Source organism: Gorilla gorilla, chromosome 10, assembly GCF_029281585.2.
Source record: "Gorilla gorilla gorilla isolate KB3781 chromosome 10, NHGRI_mGorGor1-v2.1_pri, whole genome shotgun sequence".
Taxonomy (NCBI): Eukaryota; Metazoa; Chordata; class Mammalia; order Primates; family Hominidae; genus Gorilla; species Gorilla gorilla.
This window is the reverse complement of record NC_073234.2, coordinates 77,679,759-77,704,160: the sequence shown is the minus strand read 5'-3', so window position 1 is coordinate 77,704,160 and position 24,402 is coordinate 77,679,759. Positions and strand designations below refer to the sequence as shown.

The window sequence follows — 24,402 nt, the reverse complement described above, 5'->3', positions numbered from 1 at the left end:
ATTCTTTGATAGGTATGCTTTTGCTGTGTTAATGCTACCATTAGACTTGACGGCCATTTAAATGTAAGTCTTATTTAGCTGAGGGTAATATGTTCTAGCATCTCATTTGGCTTCCTTATTTGCCATTTTACACTTTTGCTTAATGTATACCTGCTTCTTTTAAAAGTAGATGCTAGTAGTGTGGTTGGGGACATGTGCTTCAATGTGGTAATTACATGTTTCTTTACATTTAATTTGCTGGCCCTTAATTAATTTAAAGGTATTCAAAGAGTACCCATCATTTTATTTGCTGTTTAAAATGCCCCCTGCTCATTTTCCCTTAGTATCTTAATATTTTCCTTGTTTTCTGACTTTGTTGAATTAATGCCTCAATGCTGTAAATTATACACGCAAGCACACACATATACTTAAAAAGAAATAAAGAATAGTTTGGCTTCTGAAATATCAACTATACTTCACATTCACTTTTTAATTTCAAAAATTGCCTTGAATTAATCCAAATAGTGTCATACCATTCCTTTTTACATTTTCCTTCCTTCTCTTTTAATATTTATTCTCCTTTCCCTTTAAGATCGCTAATTTAGCTTTTGAATTTTTCATTTAAGATTAACTCTCTATCTAATCTTACTTTTTATTTCCAAAATGTCCTATAAATATACTGTATAAATAGAGTTTCCGTATATTTACCAAGAAGAATGTCATATTGGAAGACCTTTAACCCACAATATCAGATGAAAACCCACTCATAGAAATTCCACAGAGTAAGCTTTTCTAACTATTCTTGAAAAGAGGAAGAATGTGAGGAATACACGTGTCAACAATAATGTGTGATGAGAACAGTTATAACATGAGCCAGTAGGAAATGTATGGTGTTTCCAATTCAACTTTGTTTAACCTCTGGTCCCCAGACAACTTCAAATTCCTAATAATAATGGTTATTTTGTCCTATAGTGTTCATTACGGCTGGATGATTGCTGTTATCTTTTAAAATGATTAACAGTTCTTCTACCAAGAGGCTAAAAGGAAGCATAGAGCAGTAAGAATTGATGTTAATAATCACACCAGTTCCTCTTTTTAACCTCTAAATGTAAATCTCCAAAAGCTTTTAAAAATGCTTTAGAGAAATTAAAGAGTTGGTCACTCCTTGAACAAGAAAATGTAATGTGTTTTTGACACCACCTGATAAGTCCTTAAATTTATAATTACAAAGCATTTGTCATTGTTGCTTTCCTGTTAGTTCCACTTGAAGATTTGTATACAAACATAAGCCAAGAACTACACAACTGTTTAATGATGGAATAGATTAACAAAAAAAGTAAAACAGGAGCTCATAGAGCAATACGACTTTATAAAACAAAGAAATAGAAGTCATGCTGATCAAATTCTACTATCATCTCTATGTTGGAAATGGTACTTCCACCTGAACCTAAATGTACAAAATGAGCACATCAGCATCTTTACTGGAATCTACAAAAGGAATTACTATCAAAAGGAAAGCAGAACAATACAACATCATCAAAGCAAATCAGTGGTAGAAGGTTTGATCCACTGGAGTCATATAAAAGAGAAGTAAAAATACCACATGAAGGCATGGATATAGCCCATTGAGGGGCGGAAAAAAACCACTGATGAAAATATTAATGAAACACTGACGAACTTGAAACAGAACAAAATGAAATACTTTGAAGGACTCCCAGAGGGCTCCAAAATTCCTTTTTAAAAATATATCTATGGCTCTCTGAGAGATTTATGTTTTCTCACATCTTCGAAAAGTTTGGTCTGGTTATACGCAGATAGACCATCTTTAGATAACAACCTGGCAGAGTGGGAGAAATAATAGAAAGCATCATTATGCATAAGTCATTTATTACGAGCTCCAATTAATTACATCAAAGAGTCATTCCCAGTGCTCACATACATGCATGCACAGCTCCTATGGCACAAATCTCCAACAGTCTGGTGAACCCACCATAACTGACTGTTTAATGAGTAATGACAGTTACGACAGTTAACTGATATAAACCATGCATTGGTTTATATTTGGGAGATGAGTGAAGGCCAAATTGTCTAAGGCACAGAACCTTGGAGAAGGACAGGTGTGAGTGTGTGTGTGTGTGTATGTGTGTGTGTTTAATGGATTAAAGATTAGAATGAGACGCTAAGCAAGAAAAGGCTAGGGAAGCCTAAGGCAGCACCCTAGTGTTACTGACTGTAGCATTCATATCACTGTATTTCATTTTATTGTGTTGTTTTCTTGAATATCTCGTGGCTAAATAATCAAATTTCAAACAGTTTAAGACAATTTTCATTTTTAAAGTGATCTGAGTACTCTCTTTACACCCACATATACCTTGAATAGAAAAAAATTTACTAGATACTATTAACTACTAAATGTTAAATGGATAGTGAAGATTAATCAATAACTAACTCGATAAATTCTAAGTTTTTCCTATTGTTTTTATTATAGCATTTCAAAAGTTATTTACGTTTACGTACAACGCACATACACATCGAGCAAATGTTACTTTGACTTGTGAATAACAGAATAGAAACATATGCACTACCAAAATGTATCCCTCCATATTTAAATCTCTTGCAATGAATTCTCCTCACCATTTGAATTTCAGTTCTTCTCAGTCTTCAGAACTCTGCTTCCTTGCTTTCCTCTTAAGAGTTGAAAGTTTGATGTCCCTGGGACTCACTGCTTTCTACTCAGAGATGTCTGCTAACAAAGCCATTGTCAGGAACTATTTAGCCACTGGCTTCCTCCTACTAACGTAACTTGAGACTTGACTAGGTCAGTACATCCAAACTACAACTCTTTTCATTGCATTCATTACAGATAGAGAAAAGGGGGCAGTCATTGAAGACAAAGGTAAAAAGTCCAAAAGTAAGTAAAAATAAAATTTAAATGCAAAACTGACTTCTCGTACTCCACTTGCTTTAACCTAGGCTGAGTTCCACTGTTCAGGTTAAGAGCGGTACAGTAATAGTGATATAGGAGTTAGTAAGAAATTATTTAGGCAGTTAGTGAGGTTAAAGGAGTTCTCAGTGGAATTTTTCTTTAATAAAAAGCAGCCCCTAAAACATTTCTAACAAAAAGCACCCTGAGAAATCAAGCTGCAAGCATAGATAAGCAAGCTAGAAATTTTCATAGGTAAATGCCGGCAGCCATGTCAGAAGCCAGGTACATTCAACATGGAGGATATCTCCTCTCTTCTCTTTGTCGCCCGTGTGTGGGTGTCATGGCAACGGCCAGGTAAACCCCATTTGCATAATAAAAGATTCACGGGCTATGTAAATGGCACACCTGACACCTGGTCAAACCAATCTCCTGGGCCCTATGTAAATCAAATACGGCCTCCTTAAGCCCCTCTATAAAATGGACCACATCTCTCCCCAAACCCAGAAACCCGCTTGAACATCCCCTTCCTCTGCATGAGGAAGCGCGCTCTCTCGCTCGCGCGCTCGCTCTCTCTCTCCCTCCTTTCTTTTGCCTATTAAACTTTACGCTCTTAAACCCACTCCGTGTGTATGTGTCTGCATTTTTGTTCCCCTTAGCACAAGATCACGAACCTCGAGTATTTCCCCAGACAACAAGGCCACTTAATTAGCAATTTTCCTTTATGAACACAAAATTAGAACAGTTGTGCCATCTACCCCTGTCTCTTGTTTTTCCCCCAAGTGGTAGGTTAATTCTTTAATTTGTTCCACAAACACTATTCCCAAGAGAGTGGTAGGTCATGAGAGAGAAGAAATCTATACACTAGAAGAGAAAACATTTTAAGGCAATGTAAGTGACTAGGAAACTTCGATAGTGAAATAAATATCATTATGATTAATCTAAAACAATGTCATGAAGGAAGAGTTTTACGGGGAAAAAAAAACTCTTGCATTTCATTTCGTTTGGATTATTTAGATTGAATTCTTTGTCACTAAAGTGATTGATTCTTGGATTTGAATTTTGGATATCAGGTGTTTAAATTTTATAACTTTTCATAAAGTTATCATTTCCTTATTCTGTGAATCCTTAGACCACTTTTTTTTTTTTCTTGAAGAGTCTGAAAACTTACAAAAATATATCAAGGGCATGAGTTGTTGGAAGATTAAGTCTCAAAAATTTGCTTTTTTGATTAGATGAATTTTTACTAGAAATGACCTAAAGATTATTTTCCCCTCCTCAACATATTCATCAAAGCAATTATTTGTCACTTATGATTGACTTGAAGTGTTTTTTCCTTTTTTCTTCTCTCATAATTAACCTATTAGTGAATAAATAAAAGGCACAGTATACATCTATTTAAATACAGAAATTATACATTATATATTTTTTATATATTTTTACCTGAGAACTTCTCCCTACACCAAAAGAAATGCTGATTTTATAATGTAATTTTGTCATGGAGAGAGCTAGTTTTTAAGGAAGAAATAAATACTTAAAGCCCAATATACTATTTGTTACACAAACATTTTGAAGAGTAAGTTAAACGTTACAAAACTACGAAAGTATGTTTAGTGGGTTTCATAACCTAAAAACTTCTAACTTTTAAAAATAAATTATTATATAGCTGTTCACTTTTCAGGGCTGATTTTCTAATACTATTTACTCCTTGACATCTAAATTTTACAAGTAACAAAACATCTCCATATATTTTATTTTATTCATACAGAAAGAATACGAGACATCATCAACCCCACTTCACAGACAAAGAGAAGGAGGTTGAAGATATTCAAAAATTTGCTAACAGTCATACCTCAAAGAAGCCTCAGACTTGAACCCAAGTCATGAAGGTGTAAGCTTAGGCAACTTTTCAAAGCTGCTTCTCTATTATTTAAATGCCAATAGGAAAAATAATCATTAAGCAATAATTTCTTTGAAAAATTAGACTGCAATCATGTAATTTCTTTTTAATTCTGAAGAATTTTTTCTATCCCATAGATAGGGACCTTCTAATGTTCAATTTGAGTAATACTGGTCGAGACCCTCACAAAATTTTTATGACACTAAATCATAAAGTATTTTAACAAAGTAGCTACGATAAATTCAAAATGTATTCATAATCCTAAAATTTATATCAAAAGAATACATATTTCAAATAAACACCATAAACATCCTTAACACTATTATTTATATAGACCTATTTGCCTTCAACTTAATACACATGTCAATTTATATACATCCAATTCCTTTCCAGTCACTTGGAGAGGAACTAATATTGCAAGAAGTGAAGGAGAGGATGGAAAAGACCTTTAGCCCACTTACTGGCTCGGCCAAAGGCTATGAATCCATCCCAGGTTTATTTCAAATGAGTTGTGTCAAAGGTTACCCACCGGCCATTTTATAGTGATTTATAGCTGATGTCTGCAAATCTCCTTTATTTTAATGATAACCTCAATAGAGTCATTAAGGCATTCTTTGTCTTCATGGCAGTGACCAGGAGAGAACTGATGTCTTTAAAGAATTCCAAGGGGTGATGACTATTTATACAGAATGTCAGTTAAGGCCAGTTTTTATGTTATGCTCTGGAGACAAAATATTTTTTCTCAACATATTAAAGATGCTTAGCTTGATGATATATTCTGCCTAATGATACTATAATATTAAATTCAAGGTATGGGTAAAAGAAAATTCAAATAAAGATGAGAAAAGGCTTAGAACTGAGCATCAGGTAAGAGTTTGATCTTAATTATAATGATTTTGGATTTGTATCAAAGCTCTCACAGAATAATGATTCTTAAGTGTCTATACTGCGTCAAGCATGTCATAAAGCATGAGGAATTGCAAGATTGATTTATCAGATATTCATTTAAGAAATAGTCGATTAAAATAATTAATGTGTAGTGAAACTCAGCGGTAATGCTCCTTGTTTAATTTTTCCCAGCCCGTAACATTAAAAGAATAATAAATTTACAGTCTGAGTTCCATAAAAGACTTTATATAGCAACTCTAATGACATCATTACAGAAGAGTTTTGATCATACTTTTTAGAAAGAATTAAAGAGACAGAATGAGTATATTTGCCTTAGATTTTATCTTATTTTGAATGTTGCTTTGGTCCATCACATTGCCAGATAAAATTGATCTGTATTCTTGATTATTGTAGTATGGGATAGTGCACACACACACACACATATGTACACATATAAATATATGGTCATGTACTGTATAGGAACATCAACATTTTGATGAACCATGGACTGCCTATATGACAGTGGTCCCATAAGATTATAATACTATATTTTTACTATACCTTTTCTATGTTTAGATACACAAATACCATTTTGTTACACCTGCCTACACTATTCAGTAGAGTAACATACTGTACAGGTTTGCAGCCTAGAAGTAATAGGCTGTATCATGTAACCTAAGTGTGTAGTAGCCTATACTATCTAGGTTTGTATAAGTACATGCTATGATGTTTATGCAACAATGAAATCACCAATGATAGGACATATCCCCATCATTAAGTGATGTGTGACTATACATACATATAAATATATCCACACATATAATATAAACGGCTATGTCTTTGTGTGGGTGGGAAGTTTCTCTGCCATTTTTGAGATAATTTTTTTTTTGCATAAAAGAGAAGCAGAGAAAAATAACCTTACAAAATAAAATACAATTTTTTCCATCCTAAAACTTTATTTGAACTATCAATTAAACAATATAACAAAACTGGACAATATTTGTATAGGCTGCGCCTTTCATTTCAGGATCGACTCGACTCTTCAGCAGCTTATGTAAGGAAGGTCACTCACTTAAAGATGTATTCACAGTAAACAAACTCATGGAGGTAATGCATAAAACAGACTGCCAATTAATTCATTTATACCTGACATAAATATTGCTGAGTTTTCTACAGTACACCTTTCCTAATTTCAAGATATCTAAAAAACCCAGTTTCACAATCAGAACCAGGGCAAAAAGAGGTAAATGGCGAATACTTTATTCAAAGCACAGTAAGGGCTGGGAAGTAAGGCATGGTTCACTATAGATAATATCTCTCCAGTGGTCAAAGGCTCATATTTCCTAAATTCAGTATATTTCACCTAGACTGACAGGTTAAATAAGAATAAATCTTACTTTTAAATTTCATAGTTGTCTTGTATAAATAACATTGTTTCATTTTTCTTAGGTACAATCTTATTCTACTCATACTGCATTATCTTCCAATGATCCAAACCATTGACCTTTGATAATGTATTTATTCTTGTAAAAGAAGTAGAGCATTAATTACAAGCCAAGTATTGTGCTTGGTGCTAAGGATGATTAAGCTATAATCCCTACCTTCATGGGACTGAGGATCATACAAAGGAAGACAAGTACAATGAAGTATTATAAGTGTGCTTTGATACTATTCAAGGAGTATGTGTTTGTGCAGTGGGGTGACATATGATGTAACAGCAAATTCTATTTAGAATTCTATATAGAAATGATGGCTTAGATGGATATTATATTGCTAGTGGTGCTAAAAAAGAGAGAAAAGTGAAATGAACAGGGCAGAAGCAACCCAGAGAGGTCCAGTGTCACAAACATAGGCAAAAATAATTGAAATAGCATGATACCTGAGAAAGTGATTTCATCTGAAGTATACATTTCTGGAACTGGGAGAAAGGCAGAAGTATTAATTAGGCTAGTGAGGTAGGTGGGGCTAGATTGCAGAATGCCATGCTAAGGAAGTTAGACTTCATTTGTTACACACTTGTATCTTTATATTTTCATTCTTCTTAAATTCACTCACAAAGTTCTACAGATGTATTACACTCAACCTTGTTTCTTTCTCCAAAATTCAGATAAAATCCAACCTTTTATTCATTCATACCTATGTGTCCTTGCACAGACTGTTTCCATTTTCCTTCAAAAACCTTCTAAATGTCACACCTTCTGGAACCCTTTTCCTTATTCTCCTATTTCTCCCCAGGTTATGTTACAAAGTTTCTTCCTTACCTCCATATTATTCTTTGAATAGCACTTAGCCTACAGTATTTTAATTGTTGGCTTACTTGTTTGTTTTCCCCATTATATTGTACTGTGTGTTAATTGCTGTTCTTTTTTTATTCTACCAAAGTGTCCAGCATATTAGAGGTGCTCAAAAGGTTTACTGAAGAATCCTCTATAGAAGTTGTTTTGGCATCTTCTAAAAGTAATTCTAGAAGCCTCATCTGTGAATAACAGTCATTACATGATTTTTAAAAATTTATATAAACAACATATTGCTTTGTTTCAAGCAAAATGTAATGTCTCTTGCTTGGAACAGATCAACAACGTGTCTCTTTCCCAAGGAAAACATTCTCATCTCTCCTTACCCAGTAGAAGATAACTCATTTATGACAAGTTATATTTTATTAACTATCTATTCTAAGTGGATCTTGTTTTTTAAAGCAGGACTCAAATATATTTTGAAAAAATATTTTTAAAAAAATCTTATTTCTTTTTGTCTTATTAAATTCTCAATGTCTTATTTTATGTGCTCAATTCTAAAAAAAATATAGTTATACAAATGTTCAAAAGTTCACCTTAATAATAGCTAGAAAGCATATTACTGCAGTTAAAAAAAATCCTTATACAGACACATTCTCTTAGATTGTGTTGTATTAGTAAGTATAATTTTGCAAAGATTGAAACAGTGAAAATGATATTACAAACTATGATAACTAGGGTTCAATTAATATTAAGATTTAGTTATTATAACGCAAACATTAATCAGGTGTACATTTGTTAAGAGCCTATTAGGGGCCAGCTACTTAAAATTCAATAAGATAGAAGACATGTTTCTAATGTAGTCCATCCTATAGAATTGATATCTCCTTCACTTATTTTGTTGTAACTCCATAAATTATAGTCCTAGATAGAACAGATCAGAATTCTAGTTCAGTGTAACTTAATGAATGCTAATAGAAAAAGATAAGCAAAATCAAAACAAACACAAATTACCTAGAGGTTCTCTTAAAATGGGACCAGAATCATCATTTTTTAGAGAAACGACAGTGCTATTTGCATGAAAACTGGCACTAAAAATTCCATCATTTGACCCAAAATTCTTGTCTTGCCCTGTATTCATGTAGGGTTGACCTGAATATTGAGCTCCCACTGACTTAAAGTGAAACTTTGATCCTCAGAAGAGTTGCATAGAGAAGTATAGAAAACATAAATCTGTACCTATTTAAAGACATTCCTGTTGCTGTCACAATGCTTCTTAAAACATACTTCACAACAGTATTTTTTTTCTTATGTTATTTGAAGTGCTACTGGAAATACCACAAGAGAAGAATTTTTGTACTATTTCATCCTTTCTATTTCTGGTCTCAATTTATTTTTCTCCTATTTATGAAAAATCTACACTGCCAAAGTCATCAAAATTGTAAAGCAAATCATAACAGTTCAAATTATATAATAAAGTAAAAAAAAAATAAGATTCCTTGGTTCTTTAAAGGTCCAATTTAAATGAAAGTCTCCCACAGAATACCAATGCTGGCAATTGGCCTTGCAAAGCACTACAACAGAGCTTTAAGAAAACATAATTTGCGGTTTCGTGAAAATGTGAGGTTATTAGACTTTTTTGGTATTGGTAAAAAATTTGGAAGAAAATACATTTTTATCTATTTGAGTATAAATTTTTTCTTTCATATTATTCTGATAAGACCCGAAAAAGGAAAATTCTCTTAATTTTCTATAAATTTAGATGTCTGATCCTCATCTTTTTAAAAACCAAAATGATAAAACATATTTCTTAAACTGTTGGGTTCTGAAAAAGTCACCCAATGGAATCAGCTAGTTCACATTTGAAAATGCAACTGCTAAAAGCTGTGGGATATTGCAATTTAAGTCCTGCAGCTCACAAGGCAAAGTGTGTAATTCTAAGAAGCATCAAAAGATACTATCTACAAGGAGATTCAGGACTAGAAAAGGAGCATGTTCTTCCCATTACAACCTGGCATATGACTTGGGTTTTGACAAATTCCTACCTATTCTTGATGTTTAGAAACTTTTATTCTTCAAGCAGCAGTCTGATAATCAGTTTCTTAGCAATATTCAATAATTCTGAACCACTGAGAGTGCATGTTTCAAATTTAATATTGATAAGCTGAAGATTTCAATGAGCAAAATTCTTATTTCAGTATAGACAAAATTTCAAATATATATTCAATTTAAATAAGAGATATAAAATTACTCTGGGCTGGGCGCGGTGGCTCATGCCTGTAATCCCAGCACTTTTGGAAGCTGAGGCGTGTGGATCACCTGAAGTCAGGAGTTGGAGACCAGCCTGACCAACATGGTGAAACCCCATCTCTACTAAAAATACAAAAATTAGCTGGGTGTGGCAGCAGGCACCTGTAGTCCCAGCTACTCAGGAGGCTGAGACAGGAGAATTGCTTGAACCTGGGAGGCAAAGGTTGCAGTGAGCCGAGATCGCGCCACTGCACTCCAGCCTGGGCAATGGAGTTAGACTCTGTCTCAAAAAAAAAAAAAAAAAATTTACTCTGTTTCCTCAAAAAAATAGTTTTTCTAAATTTCAAATAGGTAGTCCATGTTTCTTATATTCTCCAACTTTACAAATACATAAGACAAGGAATATGTGCCTACGAATTCCCCTGATCATATTACACAGACTCTAAACAATTCAGGTAATGTAAATTATACCACTGCATCTGTTGAAGACCTTTTCTCCCACATTTAATACTAATCAAGTCATACAATTTCTGGTCTTTGTTTTAAAAACCATAATTAAGAATGACTGGGTTCTTCAGCTGAGTGTTAGCAGTAATGAGAAACCATATGAATAATGATGGAGAACCTCATTTTCTTATAATATTTTGGATAGGCTCTGGATTAAAATAATCTCTATTGCTCCTTACACTAGCTTTGTGCAATTAATGCCACTACCATATTGTATGTACATTAGTGAATGTAAAACAGGTAAAACTAAAAAGAATCTCATTTTATGAAATATAATACAGTAAAACTGATGTATTAGATCTTTGTATATAAACTCATCAATCTCACTAATATAAATTGAATATTAAGTGCTTTAAGAAAGTACATGTTTAAATAAATGACATAATTTTTTTTACCAAGAAAATAACATTATTTAAATAAATTTTATAAAAGTTTTACAGAAGTTTTTGGTGTTTTTCTTTGTTAAGCAGGTGGTGTTGCATGTTTATATGACAGGAGGTGTGACTTTTAAAAAGCATATACTAACTGGAAAGAGGTAGAGAAGAAGGAAGAGAAAAAAGGAGAGAGAGAGAGAGAGAAGTGGGATTTAAACATATATGAAAGCAAAAGCCACACTAATCAGAAATTTGGGTGTTTTTTCTTATGTGACTTGTTTATCTACTTAAAAGACATTAAGTAAAACAAGAGCTCCAAAACTCTTATGAGCACTAGTATGTAGCAATTATAGTTTTTTAAGCTGACTATTTTAAAATGAATACTCATGTAATAGAGTTAGTGTCAAAATATCATCTAAAAAGTTGACTTTGTAATTTGCTTCACATAGGTGGTGACAGGTACTATCAATTGTATGTGTTTTCCCATATTGCCAGCGAAAACCTGCTGATGAAATGAATCTGGAAAAAAAAAAAAACAAAACAGGAAATATTCTGTGTTGAATCTACACTCCTGGTCCGTACTTGCTGCCCTTCTTCAACTATATCTATTGTCTCTATCTACATTCTTCTTCATATCCCTCACTTTATACACTGTGCTACATGAGCACACATATCTATCTACACTGTTGACCACTATCCTCAGGTCCTAGGACTCCAACACATCACAGGCAATTAACAAATATTTGTGGAATTACGTCTCTCCAACAGCAACATCCAGGATATGTCATTAGGGCTCAAATTCCAGTATGTTTCTAAGGGAGTGCTGTAGAAGCCCTTAAAATATTAATTAATTAATTAATTGGCACAGGAGATAAAAAAATTCCTTTGCTACAAAGACATAATACCTAAGAGAGGAAGACAATGAGTACATAATAACAATAGCTTGATAAGTAGTGTGACAGATAGAAAATATATCATTTATCTTTAAAAATGAATATATTTAGAATATAATTCAAAGTCCTGAACATGAAAAAATCCTATAGGATCTGGTCTTTCTCATTTCCCAACCTGACTCTTTATCATTCTCCTTCATGTTCACTGCACTTCAGCTATCCCAGCCTTTTCTCTGAACCTTGAATTCACTAATCTCATTCACATATTAGAGTCTTTGCAATTACTTTCCCTCCTGTTTAGAATAACCTTTCCTTAGACCTTTACAGGTGTCCTCCTTTTCACGATTTCAGAGAGGGCTTCCCTTAAAGCTCTCTCCCAAGAAGATTCCCTTTCTTGTCCCCAGCACACTATCTTTGACCATGTTTTATTTTCTTCATATCACTTAGCATGCACAAAATTATCCATTTGTTTAATTGCTCATAGTTTGCTTCTCCCCATTACACTGTGAAATTGTTAAGAGTACTACTGTTTTGTTTACAGCTGTAGTTCTACTGGCTTGAACTAAACTTGATACATGATAGAAATAATATTTGTTGAATCAGTGAATGGTAGATGTAAACATAGGGTGCTATAGAACACTAAAAAGGGACCATCCTTTCAAGAATGAAAAAAGAGCAGAGCTAGGAAATACAAATCAACTCTGTAAGATACTGTTTGGGGTCCTGATTAAACCACTCATGAAATCTGAAGAACTTCTTAAAAAAAAAAATTGTGGGCCGGACACAGTGGCTCATGCCTGTAATCCCAGCACTTTGGGAGGCCAAGGCCGGCGGATCATGAGGTCAGAAGATGGAGACCATCCTGGCTAACATGGTGAAACCCCGTCTCTACTAAAAATACAAAAAAATTAGCTGGGCGTGGTGGCACCTGTTGTCCCAGCTACTTGAGAGGCTGAGGCAGGAGAATGGTGTGAACCCGGGAGGCGGAGCTTGCAGTGAGCCCAGATTGTGCCACTGCACTCCAGCCTGGGCCACAGAGTGAGACTCTGCCTCAAAAAAAAAAAAAAAAAAAAATTGTGACCGAATGTACTTCCATTTTCTATCACTTGCAACTGAAAGAGAACTGACTAATGTAATTGTTATTCAGTGAAACCACAAGAAAAAGTCCTGGAAAGATGCTTTCAGTTCTCTTTAAATAAGAACATTGTGATATTAAGGCTTATTCTGAAATACTACCTGTTGGGTACAATGCAAGGTATTCTGGTTATGAGTACACAAAAAGCCTAGGCCTCACCACTAAGCAATATATCCTTGTAACACAACTGTACTTGTACTCCTAAATCCATAAAAATGAAGAAAATAACAAAAAAGACTTATTCTGAATAAGACAATGCTATCTCATTAACTGGTGGACTCCTTGATATTGTGAGACTCTAGGCAGAAGCAAAGTGACCTTGAGACTAGGTTATTGTGTCTTGGACTGAATACCTTCTGGGCTTCCAACTTAAGCTTCCATACCTCTATAAATAAAACGTCTTATACATTTTATCAAACAAATACAACTTTTGAGTACTTCGGGTTTTTAAGCAATCTTCAGTTTAGAATATTACATGTCTATTTTCCAACCCTCATGTCTACCTCTGTTTAGTCAGTATATCGTTCTCTTTCTGCTCTCCATTATGTTTAAAATAGTTTAAAAATACTATTAGTATCTTTAATACTATTAGTTTAAATATTTTTAAACTAATGTTTAAAAATACTATTAGTATTCTTTATTTTCTCTAGTGGAAAATCTAGATAAAATCTATTGAATAATTTTGCATATATACTATTTTCCATCAACCTAAATAAGACATCAGTAATTGTTGTCATTTTACAAACAAATTTATATTTTGAGGCATCTCTGTAAGAGAGACCGCTAAAATTCTTCTTTTATGAATAAGTAAGAATGTGTAAGCAACATATATTTAATACAGAGAGGGAACCAACTCTGACATTAAGAATAGTCCTCCTTAGTTTCACGTATCAAGTCTCAAACCAAACAGTTCCAGTACAGGCGACGGCTAAAGTGATAAAAAGGAGTTGATTATTGACAGCTCCAAAGGAGGCAATGATCAACAATTTAGCATAAAAAATAAAAGATTTCAACTGTTTTAAAGTATGCTTTAGGAAGTCAAAATTATAAATGATTCCCCCCAAAAAAGAGTAACTACAGAAACGTACTTTTGCTTTCTCAGTCTCTGACACAATAATGACTTAGCATTTTTAGCTATGATATTCATTGAGGTTTTATCAGATACTCCTATACCCAGACATCCTTTCTTATTGTCCTGTTTTTATTTCCCTAAACGACTTAGGTTTTAACTACCTGCTGTTTTTGATAACAATGTTTCAAACACACAGATTTTTAGATGGTGAAATCTACTTTGGGTTGCACCTACTTTACAGTGCAAGTTTCCCTTAAAAAATCTGATTCTGTGGATCTTCCTGAGTCTGCACATGCTCCACATCCTCTTCTTTCCCCATGGTTTGCATTATTAAAAAGCTTTGACATGGCTCACCATGCTGTGTGCATGAGGCATGTTTCTGTCAAAACAAAATCAGTATACTGGGATACACAGCCCAGGCTGGTAAAATTCAAAGGACATTATCTAAATCATTCTGCATATTTTGCTTTTTTCATTTAACGCTGAGATTACAACTAGCCTCTTTTATAATTTTTATTGTTTTTATGTTAAAATGTGACCAACCCTCAACTTTCTGCGTCATAAGAATATTTCACCTAATGATCTGTTTGGACATTTAATACCACAGAGCCCAGAAAAGCCTCTGTTTAAGTACCTAGCTGTTTGAGATTTCCATCAACTGAATAAAGATGAAAAGGAGAGGAGGAGGCTCATCACAGGGGTTCTGTTGATAACATTTCATTTCACTTATTTCCATGTAGCAACACAGAACCACAAAAAGAAAACTATTTTATTTAAAATGACAGGGCGACTATGTTATATCCACTGTAAATATGTCCCACCCAGGAAGTGATGATAATGATAATGGGCTGCATTTGCAGTTTAACTCTATGGGGTGATTCTTCTTAGATGAATTCACCTCTTGAGTATACGACACATCCATATTACATCTCAAAGGCTAACGAAATAGTTATTTCACAGATACTGAAATAAAGGAGAGAAAGGGGTTTTCAATAGCTATTTAACAAAGAATACAGAACAATTTATTAAGGAGATTCTAGCATTTAAGTGATATGCCAGATACTGTTAAGATTAGAAAATGGTCAATTTAAATGCGGTTATAATTAGCTGAGGCTAATAACCCTTTCTGTCCTGAACTTGTGGGAGAAATGGAATCTACAAAAGTACCAGGCCCAACAGTTTCAGGATGGATCAGTGATTTGATGCTGATATATAGAGATAAATGGCGGCTCCTCTTTTATTAATACTATTTCAGCACTGTGAATTACTTAGAAATACTACATTCACAGATGAGTTTTAGCCCTGTGTAGTAAGTCATGATTTGAGATTTTGACCTGAGAAGCTCTCAGAGTAAGTCAAATAGTAGTATTCTAAAACTTTAACATATTGGAAATAACACCTCTAGAAACTACCACTCAAAATTTCACATGGTCAGATGAAATGTGAAAACTATTAAATGAGGTTATGGTTATATTGAGCAGTGCTTTTTGAACTTTTCACCATGGAAATATTGCTGTGGAGGCCTTAGCATTTCCTAGTCCATTTCAAACTCATGAAGTCTCTTTGTTGTCTTGCGCTTTATCTTTTTTTTTTTTTTTTTTTTTTTTGAGACGGAGTCTCGCTCTGCTGCCCAGGCTGGAGTGCAGTGGTGCGACCTCGGCTCACTGCAAGCTCCGCCTCCTGGGTTCACGCCATTCTCCTGCCTCAGCCTCCCGAGTAGCTGGGACTACAGGCGCCTGCCACCACGCCCGGCTAATTTTTTGTATTTTTTAGTAGAGATGGGGTTTCACCATGTTATCCAGGAAGGTCTCGATATCCTGACCTCACGATCCACCCGCCTCGGCCTCCCAAAGTGCTGGGATTACAGGCGTGAGCCACCGCACCCGGCCACTCTTGTGTTATATCTTTAACAGATGTTTTTTGTCACAATATTAAAAATAAAGTTTTATACTTTGTGTTAGTGGTAGGTAGACTTGGTTGTGATTATGCTGTATGTGCGGTTTGTATTCTGCCTTTTTCCCCACTTGGCATTATAAAACATTGTCTCAAATTACCAAAAATGCTTTCATTTCCCAAATCTCCTGTGAGAACTAATCCTCAATCAAGATGAATTTTGATTATCTTCTGATTTCTTGTACTGCTAGCATATTGCTAAGTAATCTGGTGTGTATGTGTACCACAAATTGTGACTCACAGTATTAAACTACAAAATTCTACCCTGCAGATTAGTGTGTATTGATATAACGTTTACTTGATAGCATGAAACTATGTGATTGGTACCATTTCAGCAAAAAAATAGGTTCCCTAATAGGAGTCATCGGCACTGCTGATATTACTAACAGAAACACATGGTACCACATCGGGCAAAATCTTTACTATGCCTTTGAAAGAGGCTCAGATAACAATAAAGTTCCAGTTTTTGCTTCTGAATTTGAAGCAATATTATAAGGATAGTGCAGCTCAAATAATCTGATTGTGTCTGGTCAGCTGGTTAGGACCATTTCTGGCTTGTCGGAGAAATATTCCTTTTCCTTGTCATACTCCCAGGTGCTACTGCTGAGCAAATGGGAACATCACTGTCAGAAGTATTCGAAAAGAACAAAAAATTGATTCGGACAATCTGTGTGCTCTTGCCATTGATAGAAACACAACTGTGACTTGGGGTATGACTAGGGTCATGGCAAGGTTAAAAGAAAAGCACCCAGGAATTCTCTCTTGTCATCAGCTTTTTAAACTGACTGTTCTTGGCTGCTGCAGGCAATATGTAAGTTTCCGTCAAACACCAAGGGAGGTTTAATAGTATTTACAAGTTGCTCTTAGGATTTTCCCAAGAGGTAGCTACTTTTACAATGGCAGAACACTTACAATGTGAAGTTTGGATGTTTAGCACACCTATAACATTTGAGGACTTCTTGATAACACAGAACTATAAGCCTATTCATAACTAACAATTATATGAGCTGTGTGTGAAACTGAGTCTAAATACTCTTCCTCCTAAAATAACTCTTTTAAACCTGATACTGATTCCATTAAATTTAAAAGAAATAATTTATTCTTAGAAAACAAATGTATAGAAAGATCAATTACTATAACAAAGCAAAGGTCATCTAGTCTCTTAAAAGACTACATGAAAGTATGTGGAAATTCATTTAAATAAATATGTGGTGCAAAAATGAAAGTTGCTGAATACATTGCATATTGGTTCATTCTGTGGCAGAAAGTTAAACTACAAGCAAATAATTAAAACATTTGTTAAGGCCATAAGCAGACTCAAAGCAACATTATTGTATATGTGATTCAAACATCAATACTGCTTAACAATACCTCAATTAAATAATTTTCTTTAATGTGAGAAGGTAGAATTATTTTTATAATTTTCATTAAACAGGATCTCCTGTCATAAAAGTTCAAGGTTTTATACTTTCACTCAGACTTATTTGCCAACATTTAGCCATAAACATAGCTGTTAGGACACACAAGAGCTAGAATAATATCTGCGAAGAGCTAAACATATTCGCTTTTGTGGGTCAATGAAAAAAATAGTCCTGGAGTAAGATCCAAAAGGGAACAAATTAAATAATTGCTGAAGAGACAAGTGTACGAGTATTTAGAAAAATTTTATTGTAACAGCTGAGAAATTTTTAAAATCTGTCAATGCTCTTAATTCTGTATCATCCAGTCTTTGGCAAGATAGACCATGGGGGGGAAATACATATATATATATATATATATATATATTTGGCTTGGGACTAATAAAACCAAGGCATTGAGAAAAGAAAAAGTAACTCATGACAATATGTCAGGCATTAGTGCAAACAGTTCACAAACAGTAAGTTCAAGGACCTGTAACTCAACAAGCAACAATATGCATGTTCCTGAATGCAGATTTTGAACAGACCAGATTTCTTTTTGTGTTTTCACATTTACAGAACACAACTCCAGTGTGCTGTTTTCAGAGGTTCACTGTGAGTCCTCTAAAGGTTTCTTTATCATTTAATATTATAAATAATTATGCTCCTGGGCGGCAGTTCAAAGCTCAGTACAGCACTCGTATAACACCACAAGCAGGTCAGGTGACCTTTCTCCAATTCTCCTCTCTCTGGTGCTGAGGACAGACAAAGTGATATGTCTGTCATACGCCATTACCATTAGAACAGAATCTTGTTCTTTTATTACAACTGAACTCCGCCAGATTTCTCAGCAGGAATGCTAAGTGAAATCAATGTCTTGGATTTCCAGGCTGAGCTTGGAGGTCACAGCCACTCTATCATTTCTCAGCATTATCCTTTCTCTCTCGCGCACACACTCCCCAAGCCTCCAACTGGCACACAGCAGATTGAAAACAGCATGCATCAGAGGACTCATGCTGTACAATTTTACAGTCTTTTGGAGCCCCCTCCTTTCGATTCCCCCCTTCCATTTTTTGCAAACTGCAAATAAGTTTTGTTTGTGTCCTTCTCTAGAGTTCTGAGTCAAAGGCAAAGGCATACCCAGGAAGAAAGGCAGGCAATACAACTCAGAGAACATGGTTAATTTTCCACAGCTATCAATAAGATCATTAATCTCACATCATCACCTGGTTGTGACTTATGATTTCATTGTTCCAAACAGCAAATGTACTTTTAACTTAAACCATCAATTTGGTTTATGCCAGGTAGGTATGTAGACAACACAAAACCCTTTAATAAAATAATTCTATTTTATGGTAACATAGACACGAACATTTGCCAATAAAACACACAGAAAATACCCCCAAGGCATTCATAATTGATTGCTTAAAAACATAAATATGATAATAAATGATGGCTATTATACATGAATAAAATAGCTTTGTGAAGTCAAAATGTTTATTATGCTATGTATAAATGTCAATTCCAGGCTACAAGAAAGTAAATTCATGTATTGTAATGGGTCCTCTTTATTTACTATAGGTTGTATTTTTTTTGGTCATGTTCTTCATTAAAATGACAACAGTATTACTTATTGGTGTGGCTATTTTTAACCCACTACATTTTACTGCTGAGCTAAAACACAAACACACTGAAGAAATCTTTTCTGACAATAAGAGTGGTTGTGGACAGTATGCTAGAGGGCACTGAGCAAAGAAAGGGCATATTTTTATTAAATCGTTGTTACTTGAAAAGAGGCACTTTATTCTTAGTTAAACCTTTGTGTATTTTACAATAATTGTGGATGGAAAGAAGTACAACACCCACTATAAACCACATAAAGTTTTCTTAAACTTTATATGATAGAAAATTCACAAAGGCTCACTTTCAAAAAGTCATTGAATTTCAAAGAAGAACTATATTTTTAAATAATGTATAATCATGGCTACAGAAACACAATCTACTTTTTTCACTTGTATTAAATAAACAGAGGTATATAACACCACAGGATGTGGCAGATTTCTGACACTACTGAAATACTCATTCTCTTTTGCACAAAGTCTATGAGGTTCTATGAATGTATAGAACTATTATAGTTCATAAAGCAATTTCTTAATCTTAGCAAAGCAAACTTTCAGTTACTTTAGCATTTTCCATGGTTACCTAAATAAAATCATTGTAGCAACTGCTCAATAAACATTTGAATGGATAAATGAGTGAATGGACAAATGAGTAGATGCATAAATGGATGAGGCTGACATCAAAAGCTTCATGATGATTTGTATAAGTAATCTGGTGAGAAGGTATCAATGATAAAAAGTGATTGTAGGTGTAAGAAAAAAATCCGTCAGCCATTTAAAAGTGAGCTACACATCCTAAAATCATAAAGCAAAATGTCCTGATGTAAAGCCTCATTACGAAACATGATGTGAAATCACATCAATAAATCAAGGGAAAAAACAGAGAATAATACCTCACAGACATATCTGTGTGTGACAATGACTATGCTGCTACAGCTATTTATTCTATCCAAAGTACATTTTTCTTTACAGGTAATACATGAAAACTGCTGGTCCACAGAAACACTAAAATTATCACTACTTTAAAATTAAATGTATTTAAGAAATGTTAAAATTATTACCAGTTTTAAAAACTTACATGCTGCTGTGATTATAAAGAAAAGCAGACCAGGCCTTAGATATACATTAAGCACAGAAGATGCACGGTCCATTAAACAACTGAAATAGATCTTAAAAGTGGCATATGTATACTCCTACTGTCAATGTAGTGTGTACAATAATTTTCATTAAATATTTCTACATATTGCTGAAAAAGCATGGTCTAAGGTCCTTGTCCAGGTTAAGTTATATTCCCCAAAATATTTGTCTTTTAATAATATGGAAAAGGACTGGGGAATTCTAGGAAGATGGAGGTTAGAGTGCCCTTTTCCAAATGATTGATTGATCCCTTCTCCTTACTGATTTACTCTCTGGAGTATACAATAACTCTGAAAGACATCCTGACAGAGCCACCAGGGTACTAGAGAAAGATTTTTTGAGGATTCTTGGATTTTTCTCTTTTAATATTTTCTAATCCTTTTCTCTGTGTATTTCAATGATTGTGACTATTCTTACACTGTTTTGTTTTAGACATGTCAACATGGCATTCATGGGATGGAGAACAGAAGCAATTTTCTACATAATTCAGCAAAATAAATATATATAAAAAAATGTATATATATTTTGCTGGTAAACTAACTGTGTCAGCTTTCTATTTAACATTTCCTAATAGAATCAAATTATTTGTGGTTGTTTCCCTGAGTAATCTCAAGGAATACTGCTTTATGATCACTCTTCTTACTTCTTGCATGGAAAGCTTAATATATTTATACAATATCATTTAAGCAAGATCTTAATACAAATACAAATTTAAAATCAATTTTTCTCTCCTTTTAGGCCAAGAAACATACATTATTTGACTTTTCCCTGATCCTTTTCCATGTGTTCTAATGTTTTCTTAGCTTAAAAACCAAAACTACTTCTAAATTGCCTTACTTCTAACACTACTATTACCTTCATTTCCTTACATGATAATATCATTGGGTGGGTGATTTATCTAAAATTATATCTACACTGTACCACATTATAACAGTCACTGATATTTTTAAAACAACTTCTGTAGGTCCTAATTCTACTTGTATTTTAAGGTCTATTTCAGTTTTCCCTTCTCTGGCAAACTCCTGCTGGGATCTCTCACTGAAGATGATCTCTGCCTCCCAATATAACTTCCAATGTACTTTATCTGTAACTTTTTATAAAATTTATTTTGTATCATAGAGTATGGCTATTTGGCTATTTTTATAAATATCTACATAATCAGACTGTAAGCTCCTTGGGTACAAGATACCCATCTGATAATCTTTTTTATCTCTCACATTTTCTACTATAGTTATCGATACACGCATATTGAATAAATGAATAAATGAATGATTCAATGTATGCAGATAAGTTTACATGCACACCTGTTGCCCTTCCTTGATTCTTACCTCCTTGTACACCCAGAGTTTAAGCTAGCTGCTGGCATATAATAGACATTTAATAAATACCATTGAATGAAAAATAAAGCTAAGTGGCAAGACAGTGGCTTCTTCAAAAGGGTACCTTGCTTTTGGGTGGTGGGCTGTTTGTGCTCTTGTCTGTGTGAATGCTGGTAGGAGATACAGCAGCACCAAGGTTGCCTTGGGGTATGCCTGGCAGCTTCCCTCCTGGAGATACCTGCATTGCAGCTAGCTGGGCAGCATATAACTGCTACAGAAGAAAAAGAGAGAGAGGGAGAAAGAATACTGTGAATAATAAAATAAACGTACCATTCAGAAAGTACATATATTCAGATATGGTATTTTTCCTATGAGCATTTTGTTTAGTGCACTGGAATATTTAAAGAAAGAAGCTGTCACCTCAGATTTCATTACTTTTTAGGGGAGAAATGACAGATACTACATTTAAGTGATCTCACCTTCAGTATGTCCAAGGACTCAAAGCAAATAAGAGCCATCCATATTTACTTTATTCCAATGTCTATAGAAGGCAAGTATAACATATTATCTAGTTAAGAGCTCTTTATATTCTACTTTAAGTTTACACAGTGTGTTACAAAAGGATGCTTCATATACCCAGTAATTTTCTACTATCCATATTGGTTCAAGCCCTGTATGCCTCTTTCTTTGGTTTCTTGAAATGGGCACCCGAAACAATTTTTCTGAGTGTTAGGTGGGTAGAAGTACAGAAAAGGCACTGAAAGGCAATGGGAAAAAAAGTACTTGAAGAAGATGATCTGGTCAGTCTACCTACATTGATAAAAATTAACTGGATGCTTGCCAGAAGTTCACTTTACTTCATGATATATAAACACAGACAAATCTCAAATTATCTTGACGACTAAGGTTTTAAAGAATACTGCCTAAAACACATATTCTTCCACTAAGCCATTACTTATTCTTATTAAATAAGCAATAAAATTGTCCAAGTAATTAATAAAAGAAAAATTTTACTTCGATAATGATAGCCATATGATGTATTATCCTAAAACAAGGAAGTTGCTTTAAATTCAAATATTACGTCAAATATTTAATTATTACTCTTCATTTTCCTTTCACACTTTGTTAAAATTTTAAATAACTATGTAAGAAAATAATTATTAAATAAATATATCATATATTTAAATTACTAAATATTTAATTATATATTTAATATTAAATAAATTTTACACACACACACACATCCCAGTTTCTTATTTCTCATTTGTCTTGAGATTCCATGGATAGCGTTTACAATGCAAGCTAGAATTTCTACAATGAAGCAAGAAAAAATGCTCTCAAGGAGAAGTACTGTGAAATAGTTATCTGGATTATCTTGATTTTTTTTCTGAAAGAGAAATTCCAAACGACAAAATTGCTCATGATAAGCCACAGATCCTGATTAGCAGTGTCTCTCTCTAAATAAAATAATGAAAACTGAAGACAGCACACATTTATGTGAAAATACACATACATAAGTCTCCAGATACTATAACCTAAATAAAAATACATTAAAGTTATCGATAAAAATTATGGCTTATTTTTATGCAAATTAATGTAAAATATATCCCAGAGAAAACTAAAAGACCAGAAAAATATTTTTATATTAATAATTGTCTCATAAGGGTTTTATGTGTTGGAATAATTACATCTTTTCTTACCCCAGCCAACTGGAAAGAATAAAAATGATTGTCTTCAATTACATAAACATTAAAAGGATAATTCACTTCAGAAAGGAAGACTTGAGAGTTTACTATTTAAAGAAAGATGATCAGAATGGATCCATTTCTCCCATCTGTCTTAAAAATCTATGCATTATATCCTGCAATTTAAAAAGCACTTCTTTCTGGCATCATTCTAAACTACTTATAAAGTCTTTAAGAAAATAACCAATTATCCTAGGATATCACTTTATAGATTAAAACTCTGACCAGTAGAATGCATGTACTAATATTGAATTTAAAAACTATATGTATTTTAACAAGTTAACTAGATAACTATATTATATTTTATGAATTTCATATTGTATTGTATATTGTGTTCTTGTCTTTAAAAATGATTTCACTGGGTATTATTACTAGAGGATAAAAGTTCCTATTACTGATTCGTTATACACTAAAAATGAAATTATTTTATAATTACTAATGACATGGAACATACAATATCTGTGAGTAAAGAAAATGTGAACAAAACAGTTATTCAAAATTTAATTTTGATTCTTCATATTACTGACAAAATTATTGGTTATTTGTGTTATTTAGATATTTAAATCGCTTAACCAAGTAGCCATTAAATGTGATTCAATATTTAAATATTAGGCACCAGAGACAGTCATAATTTCCAAAGAAATATAAGAACTATTATTAAAAATACAAGTATAAAAACTCTAAAATAGTTTATTGAATTAAAGGATTTAAAGGATGGAGAAGACACATATTTGGAAATAAAAGTTATACATATTCTTTCATCATTCAAATAAATATACTTTTACCCTTTTAAATATGGAATTAAGGTATATCTGAGTTAAATTGTCCTAAAAGAAATGCTTTTGAGTTGAAAGGGAAGAAACATTTGTAAAAGAGATAGACCCAGTTGAATATGCTAATATTTCTATAATAACAGTATAATATCATTTGCCTTGCTGGTATTTCTACAGAATACAGAGACGGAATGTAATTTATGATGAGAATTTCATAAACCTGTTATTCAGTTCGAGGATGGCTAACATTAGGTTGCTCTTCTCTCCCCCAAATTGCCCATAAACCCTTTCTCATATTTGGCTT

The 24,402-nt window shown here is 33.5% G+C and overlaps 1 protein-coding gene across 12 annotated transcripts in view; it reads right to left on the bottom strand.

Annotated features, from left to right (window-relative positions):
- SOX5 (SRY-box transcription factor 5) overlaps positions 1 to 24,402 on the bottom strand; it is a 1,026,842-nt gene that overhangs the window by 48,644 nt on the left and 953,796 nt on the right. For 10 of the 12 annotated variants that reach the window (XM_031000926.3, XM_063694118.1, XM_063694117.1 and 7 more), the window contains one exon: positions 21,705 to 21,851. In XM_031000926.3, the coding sequence (XP_030856786.1) occupies positions 21,705 to 21,851 (147 nt within the window). Of the gene's footprint in view, positions 1 to 1,918; positions 2,031 to 2,613; positions 3,436 to 21,704; positions 21,852 to 24,402 lie in introns of those variants that run through there. The other 2 variants (XM_019039288.4, XM_004052869.5) reach the window with 2 other exon arrangements.